This window comes from Lipotes vexillifer, unplaced genomic scaffold (genome assembly GCF_000442215.2).
Source record: "Lipotes vexillifer unplaced genomic scaffold, Lipotes_vexillifer_v1.1 scaffold1011, whole genome shotgun sequence".
Lineage (NCBI taxonomy): Eukaryota > Metazoa > Chordata > Mammalia > Artiodactyla > Lipotidae > Lipotes > Lipotes vexillifer.
The window spans coordinates 4,017,760-4,027,966 of NW_006787698.1; the positions used below are offsets into that span (position 1 = coordinate 4,017,760).

At 40.0% G+C, this 10,207-nt stretch overlaps 1 protein-coding gene across 1 annotated transcript; it reads right to left on the minus strand.

The window, feature by feature from the left end:
• Positions 1 to 268: 268 nt before the first annotated feature.
• On the minus strand, positions 269 to 8,864 carry LOC103073523 (zinc finger protein 699). Its single transcript, XM_007460633.1, has 5 exons — positions 8,817 to 8,864; positions 7,497 to 7,623; positions 2,812 to 2,910; positions 2,241 to 2,424; positions 269 to 1,885 (listed from the first exon to the last, which is right to left on the minus strand). The coding sequence occupies exons 1-5, from the start codon at positions 8,862 to 8,864 to the stop codon at positions 427 to 429; spliced, it is 1,917 nt and encodes a 638-aa protein (XP_007460695.1). The 3' UTR covers positions 269 to 426.
• Positions 8,865 to 10,207: the final 1,343 nt, after the last annotated feature.

Genomic DNA, 10,207 nt, shown 5'->3' on the forward strand with positions numbered 1-10,207 from the left:
AGAAATACACTTCAACTCCCCGATGAGTCCAAAAAACTCTTAACGGAAGTAACATTTACATCCAAACCAAAACAAAAGCACCTCATAAAACATACACAGCTACAGCTGAAAGGTATTAGGGGAAATTTATCACCTTAAACATTCATCAGAAAATTAAAACTGGAAATCAATGAGCCAGCAGTAGTCCACTTTAAGGATGAGGCACCGACCTTTGCTTCTAGTATGAATTTTCTTAGAACACAGTAAGTGACGTCCATGAAGGTGTTACCATATGATTTAAATACATAGGGTTTCTCTTAGTTGTGAGTTCTCAAGTCTTCAAAACGATGAGCAACAATTTCTTACATTCACAGGGTGTCTCCACAGTGTGAGATCTTGCGTGCTAAGATCTGAAAAAGCCTTGCAGACATTTCCTTATTCCTTACTTTATATGTTTCCTCTAGTGTGAGTTTTCAAATGTCTTCGAAAGTAAGCAGGACAAACAAAGGCTTTCCCACATTCCTTACATTCATAGGGCTTCTCACCAGTGTGGCTTCTTACGTGTCTTCGAAAGGATGAAGGACAACTGAATGCTTTCCCACATTCCAGACATTCAAAGGGTTTCTCTCCAGTGTGCATCCTTGTGTGGACAGTAAGGTATGAAGAATGGCGAAAGGCTTTCCCACATTCCTTACATTCATAGGGTTTCTCCCCAGTGTGCGTTCTCATGTGGATCCTAAGGGCTGAGGGGTAAATGAAGGCTTTTCCACATTTCTTACATTCATAAGGTTTCTCTCCAGTGTGAGTTCTTATGTGTACCGTAAGGTGGGAGGAACTAATAAAGGCTTTCCCACATTCCTTACATTCATAAGGCTTCTCTCCACTGTGAGTTCTTAAGTGTTCTGTGAGGGATGAGGAACGACTAAAGGCCTTCCCACATTCCTTACATTCGTAATGCACCTTTCCAGTGTGATCTCTCACATGTGCTCTAAAGGACGAGGGACAACTGAAGGCTTTTCCACATTCCTTACATTCGTAGGGTTTCTCTCTACTTTGATTTTTCACATGTGTATTCAGGGAAGTGGGAAGATAGAAGGCTTTTCCACATTCCAGACATTCATAGGGTTTCTCCCCAGTGTGTTTTCTCATATGGATACTTAAGGAGGATGGACAATTGTAGGCTTTCCCGCATTCCTTACATTTATAGGGTTTCTCTCCTGTATGTGTTCTGACATGTACGGTGAGCTTTGAGGACTCACTGAAGGCTTTCCCACACTCTTTACATTCATAAGGCTTCTCTCCAGTATGGATTCTTATATGTATTATAAGGTGAGAAGAGGAACTGAAGGCCTTCCCACACTCCTTACACTCATATGGCTTATCTCCACTGTGAATTCTTTTGTGTTTGGAGAGTGAGGAGGAACAACTAAAGGCTTTCCCACACTCCTTACATTCATAAGGCTTATCTCCACTGTGAATTCTTTTGTGCTCTGTAAGGGATGAAGAACAGCTAAAGGTTTTCCCACATTCCTTGCATTCGTAGTTTGTCTTTCCTGTGTGAATCTTCATATGTGCCCTAAAGAATGAAGAACAACTGAAGGCTTTGGTACATTCCTTACATTCATAGGGTTTCTCTTCAGTGGGAGTTTTCATATGCTTCTTAAAACAAGCAAAAAAATGGAAAGCTTTCCCACATTCCTTACACTGATAGGGTTTGCTTCCAGTGTGAGACCTTATGTGATTCTTAAGGGATAAATGATCTGTGAAGGCCTTTTTACACTCTTGGCATTCATAGGCTTTTACTTCAGTAGTTCTCTTGAGTATATTAAGATTTGAGATATGGCTGAAGGTTTGTCTACACTGATTTTCTTCGTTATGTTCATAGATGTTCTCCACCATGTGACTTCTTTTAAAAAATAAAAAGCACATTATTAGCAGCAAGTAAATTTGTACCATTTTCAGTGACTACATCTGTTTTCTTCCCTGTCCAATGATAAGCTGAAAGTTCTCACAGAGGGCTCTACAATAGCCAATATTATCACTGAGTTTTTGGCTTATGGGGTTTCTCTGATGGTTGCTTACAAATGAATTATGTATCAAACATGGAAGAGCTCAGTCTCATTTATGGAAAAAATATCTTATGAAAATTCCATATGAAATCACAATTTTTGACCAAGTTTTATATACATGTTTTTTAAATTTTGTGACATTTTAAGATTCTCTCCTGAGACACTACCCTCTCTTATATGAATGACACTCACCTCAAATGTCTCTCATGGTTTTTGTTCTGATAATCAAAACCATGGTATTCCCAGCTTTTGTGTAAAATGGACAACGAGGAAGCACTCCTTTTGAATCTTACTACATTCTGTTCACTGGATATTTTTTCTCCATAAATATCTTGTGAAGCGACTAATTCATTAGTTTTAAGTTGAGCCTCAAAACCTGAAACAAAAAATAAAGGCATCATGAAAGAAGGACTTTTGGCAGTGTGGCTGGTTCAGGACTTTCCCAATAAGCACAGGGTCAAAATGGCAAAGCAATTAAGAAATAATCCTACGAAGATTGAGACTGATGGTAACATAAATAGGGTATTCCTAGGGGAGCAAAACAAAAAGGAACTGGGTAAAACGCACATGACCAAATACTACATTACTAAGAGGAAATATGGGCTTTCCCAAGAACAAGGACTGATGAAAAGTCAAAAGAGTAATCGAAGGTATCTGTGGAAGATCAGCTTCCTCAGACATGGCAAAGTTTCACTTTGCTTTTATTTGATTTTTCCAAATGTAATATCCCCCAACCAAGTCAGTTTCTCCCAAGAATTCTTGCCTTCCTGATGCTCCCCCTGGGTGGGTCCTCTCTCTGCTATCTCCAGGTCCTCCTCTTGTTTCCACTGGGAGATCAGATAGGGTGTGTGTAGTGGATACCCTGTTCATGCGGAAAGGTATATCATGAGAGAAAACAATGAGGAACCATAAACATTTCCATGAGACAGGGCAAAAACTTTGCTCTTCTGTTACTCTAAAGCAAGTAGGAGCTTAATTGCAACAAAATGTTGAATGTATTTTTTTAAGGTGGGAGGGGGTGGTGTGATGTCTAGAACTGATCTGACATTCACGCCTAAACCTCAGTATTATTAGAAACTGGTCCAATATTCACAGGCAGGACATACTGTTCTCCTGTTGAAGATAAATAATCTCAGAATACCAATCTCAGACAAGGTTACTCTGAGACCATGATAAGATGAAACAAAATAAGGCTACTTCATAATTTAGCCTAGGGACAGACAAAAAAAGTCACTGTGCCATCCACAAAATACTAATAGAATTTCCCCTGCATCCAGATTTCTGTCAGCATCCAATCTAAAGTGAACACCTATGGACTGGGTTGAACGGTGCCCCTCAAAAATTCATGTCCATATATACACTACTATGTATAAAATAGACAACTAATGAGAACCTACTGTACAGCACAGGGAACTCTACTCAATGATCTGTGGTGACCTAAATGGGAAGGAAATCTAAAAAAGAGTGGAAATATGTATACATAAAACTGACTCACTTTGCTGTACAGCAGAAACTAACACAACATTGTAAAGCAACTCTACTCCAATAAAAATAACTAACTAAATAAATAAATGACAGCATAACATTAAAAAAAAATCATGTCCAAACAGATCAATGGAACAGAATAGAGTCCATAAATAAGTCAATATAAATATAGTCATAAATATAATCAACTTATCTTTGACAAAGGTGCAAAGGCAATATAATAGAGAAAAATATAGTCTTTCCAATAAACAGCGCTAAAACAACTACTAGACATCAATATACATTTAAAAAAAAAGAAGAATCTTGACACAGACCTTATAATCTTGCAAAAATTAACTCAAAATACAGGAGGAGGCATCCAAAGCTTCAGGACAACTTGGGGCCCCATCAATAGGGAGTAAAAAATTAGCTCAAAATAGATCACAGATCTAAATGTAAAACGTAAAACTATAGAACTCCTAGAAGATAACATAGGAAAAAATGTAAGTGACCTAAGATTTGGAGATGAATTGATAGGTGAAAATTGATCAGGGGAAACTTCACTAAAATGGAGTTGAGAAGCTGGAAGGGGAAGCTTTCATGCAGTTCCACAGGACATCAATTATAGGAAGAGGGCTTCCCTGGTAGCGCAGTGGTTAAGAATCCACCTGCCAATGCAGGGGTCACCAGTTCGAGCCCTGGTCTGGGAAGATCCCACTTGCCGCGGAGCAACTAAGCCCGTGTGCCACAACTACTGAGCCTGTGCTCTAGAGCCCACGAACCACAACTACTGGGCCCACGTGCCACCACTACTGAAGTCCACGTGCCACAACTACTGAAGTCCATGTGCCTAGAGCCCATGCTCCACAACAAGAAGCCACCAAAATGAGAAGCCCGTGCACCGCAACGAAGAGTAGCCCCTGCTCACTGCAACTAGAGAAAGCCCGCGCGCAGCAACAAAGACAATGCAGCCAAAAATAAATAAATTTATAAAAAAACAAATTAGAGGAAGAATTGTTAATTACAGACTCCAACAAAAGAATCATCAGGGCTTCCCTGGTGGCGCAGTGGTTGAGAGTCCACCTGCCAATGCAGGGTACATGGGTTCGTGCCCCAGTCTGGGAATATCCCACATGCCGCGGAGCGGCTAGGCCCGTGAGCCATGGCCGCTGAGCCTGTACGTCTGGAACCTGTGCTCCGCAACGGGAGAGGCCACAACAGTGAGAGGCCTGCGTACCGCAAAAAAAGAATCATCAAGAATCACCAGTTATAATCCTTACAGGAAAAGATGTTCATTGCATCCCCTATAAGAAATCAACTACCGCAGCAACTAAGCCAATATGAAACCATCATCACCCTGAACTCTCATTTTTCTCCAATAGACTTTCATCCAAAACAACCTCTCCCAATTTCCTCCTTTTTCTCTATAAAATTAGTTCTTCTCCCTTGATTTTTGGACTTGCCTATGGCTTTTGTTATAGCTTTCTTGTGCTAAACTGCAATTCCTCTGCTATGTCCAAATAAACCATTTTTGTTGGTAAAATAACTATCTTATTTTTAAGGTCAACAGATAATGACCTGAAAGACACAACTCATGAAAGAAAGAATTGACAAGTTGGAGTTCATTAAAATTAAAAACTCTTGCTCTGAGAAAAAACTGCCAAGAGAATAAAAAGCCACAGACTGGAAGAAATTATCTGCAAAAGACATATCTGATAAAGAAGTGTTATCCAAAATATACACAGAATTCTTAAAACTCAAACATAAAGAAAACAAACAACCCGATTTAAAAAATGGGCCAAAAACCTTAACAGATACCTCATCAAGGAAGACACACAGATGGCAAATAAGCATATGAAAAGATGTTCCACATCATATGTCATCAGGAAAATGCAAATCAAAACAATGAGATACCACTATACACCTATAAGAATAGCCAAAATCTGGAACACTGACAATGAAGAATTTTGAGAATGTGGGGCTGGTGGGAATGCAAAATGGTACAGTCACTTTGGAATACAGTTTGGCAGTTTCTTACAAAACCTGTATACTCTTAACCATACAGACAGGCAATTGCACTCCCTGGAATTTACCCAAAGGAGTTAACAACGTGTCTACACAAAAATCTGCATGTGGATGTTTACAGCAGCTTTATTCATAATTGCCAAAACTTGGAAGCAATCAGAATGTTCTTCAGTGGGTGAATGGATAAACAGGCTGTGGTACATCCAAACAATAAAATATTAATCAGCACTAAAAAGAAATGAGCTATCCAGCCATGAAAAGAGGTGGAAAAACCTTAAATGCATATTACTAAGTGAAAGAAGCCAGTCTGAAAAGGCTATATATATACCGTGCGATTCCAACTACATGACATTCTGGAAAAGGCAAAACTATGGAGACAGTAAAAAGATCAGTTGTTGCCAGGAGTTGTGGGGAAGGAGAAATAAATTGGGGTGGAGGGAATATAGAATTTTTAAGGGTAATGAAGCTATTTTATGATACTATAATGATGGATATGTCATTATATATTTGTCCAAACCTTAAAATGTACAACACCAAAAGTGAACACTAATATAAACTCTGGACTTAATGTGATAATGATGTGTCAGTGTAGGTTCATCAACTGTAGCAAATATACCACTCTGGTAGGAAGGCTGTGAGTGTATGGGGACAGGGGGTATATGGGAAATATCTATCTGTACCTGTTACTCAATTTTGCTGTGAACCTATAAACTGCTCTAAGAAAAATAAAGTGTACTGAGAAAAAAATCCCTGTCCTCCTAGAATTTCAGAATGTTACTTTATTTGGAAATAGGGTCTTTGCAGATATAATCAAGTTAAGGTAAGTTGTACTGGATTAGGGTAGGCCCTAAATGCAATGACTGGCGTCCTTACAAGGACAGAAAGACTTAGAGACAGAGGACGAAGGCTGTGTGAAGATGGAGGCAGAGATCAGAGTAATGCAGCTACAAGCCAAGGATTGCTGGCAACCATCAACAGCTAGGAAGGGGACAAGGAGAGATTTTTCCTGAGCCTTCGGAAGGGTCATGACACCCTGATTTCAGACTTCCAACCTCCAGAAATTTAAAAGAATAAGGTTCTGTTTTTCTTAGCCATCCAGTTTGTGGTGCTTTGTTATGGAAGGCCTAGGAAACCAATACAGCCTGCTTCCACAGACCTACCCCCAAGTCATTCAACCTAAGTACACAAATCCTATAATATTTACTTTCTAACACCTTCTTTCTGAGACATGCCATGGCTCCCCATGGCATGTGTTCTCCCTCACTGCTCAAAGTAATAAACCCAACTTGCTTAACTGGTGGTCTCTGGGTACAGGGCACTAACAGCTGTAAAATTCTCAAAAGGTCCCAAACCACCAATTTTCTCCCTGTGCCCCAAAGTGACCCCCGAAGTCTGTGCCCACAATTTCTACACTTAATAAGCCTTGAGGCTTCCAGCCACAAGAAAAAGAGAAAGTCAGTTCAATACACGTTTATTTTTTCTTTTTTTATGTTAATTTCATATTTATCTTCTTGCCCATTACACCTAAGCATTTTGAATACAGTGACATCTTTTTTATAGTATACATTCAAAAGGGTTTGATATAGAGTTCACTCTCAAAAAAATGCTTAATGAATGAAAGAATGATTGAATGAAGAAAAATAAGACCAACAGCATCTTTAAAACACTGGAAGAAATGAAAAGTCTGCATTCAGTGCCAGTGTCAGAATGGATCAGGAGATTTCCACTGATTCTTTTTTTGTTGCTGTTTTATACTGGTAGAATATTTTAACAATATGCATTGTTATTGTTTATTTTCATGGTGAAGCCACTAGACTATAAGTTCCTTGGGGTCAGTGACCATGTCTGTCTTATTTACCAATTTATTCCAATTCCTCAACCCAAATCCTAGAGCAAAGTCAATTAGTAAGATAAAACTGTTTTCTAAACGACTAAATGAAGGAAAGTTGCCACCCTTACCTAATGAGGCCAGGTTCTGGAAGTTTTCCAGCATCACATCTCTGTAGAGGTTTCTCTGAGCGAGATCTAGCAAAGCCCACTCCTCCTGGGTAAAGGCCACAGCCACATCCTCAAAGACCACTGGTTCCTAAAACATTCCACATATTTTGTTCAGAAAAGTGCCAACTCCCCCAATGTGTGCAGGAGGATGAATGAGGCTGGAAACACTGAGGAACTGAGAATCAATTCATAGGAAGTTCAGAAGATTCTATTCTCCCAACATCTACCCTAGGATTCAGTCATCAGATCTTCTTTGTTCTACATAAGCATACTGACTGATCAAATTTTCTCACAGATTTAACAACACTTTTGAAACAATAAATTTATCTTTCCACAGTTTGATGGTGACCAATTCCAGTCTCACAATAATCCAGAACATCCAGAGGATCTAGCAGAAATGAAATGCTCTAGAAATGAAATAATAATTTCCACATTGAAACCAGCAAAAATTCCTTGTTACAGAAACAATTTCACTGCTTCCTTATATCCCACCACAGCAACCAGCACAACACAAAACACTGGGTCAAATCTGGATGAGGGGGCTTCCCTGGTGGCGCAGTGGTTAAGAATCCGCCTGCCGATGCAGGGGACATGGGTTCGAGCCCTGGCCTGGGAGGATCCCACGTGCCGCGGAGCAACTGAGCCCGTGTGCCACAGCTACTGAAGACCCAGTACCTTGTTGCTCTGCAACAAGAGAGGCCTCCGTGATGAGAGGCCTGCGCACCACAACAAAGAGTGGCCCCCGCTCGCCGCAACTAGACAAAATCCGCATGCAGCAACGAAGACCCAACGCAGCCAAAAATAAATAAATAAAATATAAAAAAAAAAAATCTGGATGAGGTTTTAATGAATAAAAACACACTGAGGGACAGAGAGCTTTTCTTTTTCTTTTTTTTTCTTTTCCCACAAAACCTGGGGCCCAGGAGTCTGCAAGAAGCACAGCATTCAACCCAGGCCCACAGCCGGCCACATTTTCTTGCACTTAAGGCCAGGGGGCTGTAAATTATACAACATGAGCTAAATTCAGCCTATCATCTATTTATGTAAGTAAAGTTTTATTGGAACACAATAAAACACTTGTTTATACACTGTATATGGCTGCTTTAACACTAAAATGGCAGAACTGAGTAAAACAGAAACTCTATGGCCTTCAAAGCCTAAAATGCTTACTATGTGGCCTAATGCAGGAACAGGTTGCTGACCCCTGCTCTAAACAATTAGGAGATCGATGGCCCGGTGGAACTGAAATATTCTTTTGGAGAATTATTAGCTCTTACTCACCTGTGTCATATTTTTCTGTAACTCTGCAGCTGTTCTTCCTTCCTCCATGTTCCCTTCATGAAGAAAGACAGAGTATTGAGAAGTTAGAGCTGAGGCAGGAGAAAGAAGACATGAGAATCTGGGTCTCCCAACAATTTCCATAATCAAGACTGTGGATTTTCCAGCACATCTGTTAGGAGTGATCACTCCCCTCAAAACACACACACACACAGACATGCATAGCTCCAAGACACCCAAGCAAACACACATCAATCTTGTAAGAAAATAGATGGGGGTGGGGGGGGGAAGAAGTTAGAGCAATCTTATCTCCTCTAGAGCTATAAAACAGTCCTCTGGTTCTTATAGATCATAAAAAAAAAGGTTAAGAGTCTCATTTTGTAAGCAAGTTAACTGTAGTCTAAAAAAATTTAGCTGTCAATTTGACCATAATAATGAAAACATAAAAAAAAAAAAATCAGAGAACGCCTTCAATAGTAAGAATATACACACCATCTCAAATCCAGGAAAGTGTGACCTGTATGCCAGACTTCCAGGGGTTCCATTCCCAATATTTGTTTCTGTACCGCTTGGCAGGCTAACATGTATTACTGCTCAGCCCCTGACTACCAGACCCTCTCCCACAAGGGCTGCAGGGTCCCCAAAGCCTGGTTTTTGAGAAAGAGTATCAACTGACTGAATTCCACATGCAGGTGGCAGAGAAGACTTCTCCTACTCAATTCTGCAGGAATTGTACAGGAGGTACAGCAGCAGCAGAACAAGAACACTTGGAGTGAAAGTAGCAGTGTGTGTCATCTCTCACAGTGATATCTGCAGCACTATTGCACAAATTTCAAATAACAAAAATGCAACAGTTTCTTCCACTGCTGTGGATGAAGTATGTATTTTAAAGCCAATACAAACTGTAACATTCTTTACTAACATGTTCCATTTGAGCAACTAAGTTATGAGAATGACTTGGCAAAGAGATGCCCATACCTCTGAAAAAAGATTATTCATAGAAACTCTGCAAATCAGATACTATCACAACCAGTTTATAGTTGAAGAATCTTGGAAAGAGTCACTTAACTATGTGCTCAATGCTACCCAATTAGAAAGCTGCTGAGGAGCTGTGTGTATGCAGGTGTATTTACCTTCAAAGCCTAAATGCCCAGTGAGTGTATTTCTGAACATATACCTTACAATTCAGTTGTCAGTGAGGCCCTTATGCCCTAACATTACCAGGGTCTGGCCTAGAACCCTGTTGGGCACACTATGGAGAGTAGACAAATGAAGTATTATATTCAAGTGTTTTATCTTTGAGATCCTTCTCTTGACTAAGCCCTATGTCTTCAGCAAGGATGCTTCCCTTAAGGCCCTGACCTCCTGCTCCTTCATCTCATATTTATTTCGGT

What these genes read in the sequence shown, in the direction of transcription:
- LOC103073523 (XM_007460633.1), bottom strand. Translation starts at nt 8,864, where the DNA reads ATGGAGGAAGGAAGAACAGCTGCAGAGTTACAGAAAAATATGACACAG. An exon ending in TACAGAAAAATATGACACAG is followed by an intron (nt 7,624 to 8,816) that starts GTGAGTAAGAGC and finishes GGAATGTTTTAG; the next exon opens with GAACCAGTGGTCTTTGAGGA. An exon ending in CCAGGGGGAGCATCAGGAAG is followed by an intron (nt 2,425 to 2,811) that starts GCAAGAATTCTT and finishes TTTTTGTTTCAG; the next exon opens with GTTTTGAGGCTCAACTTAAA.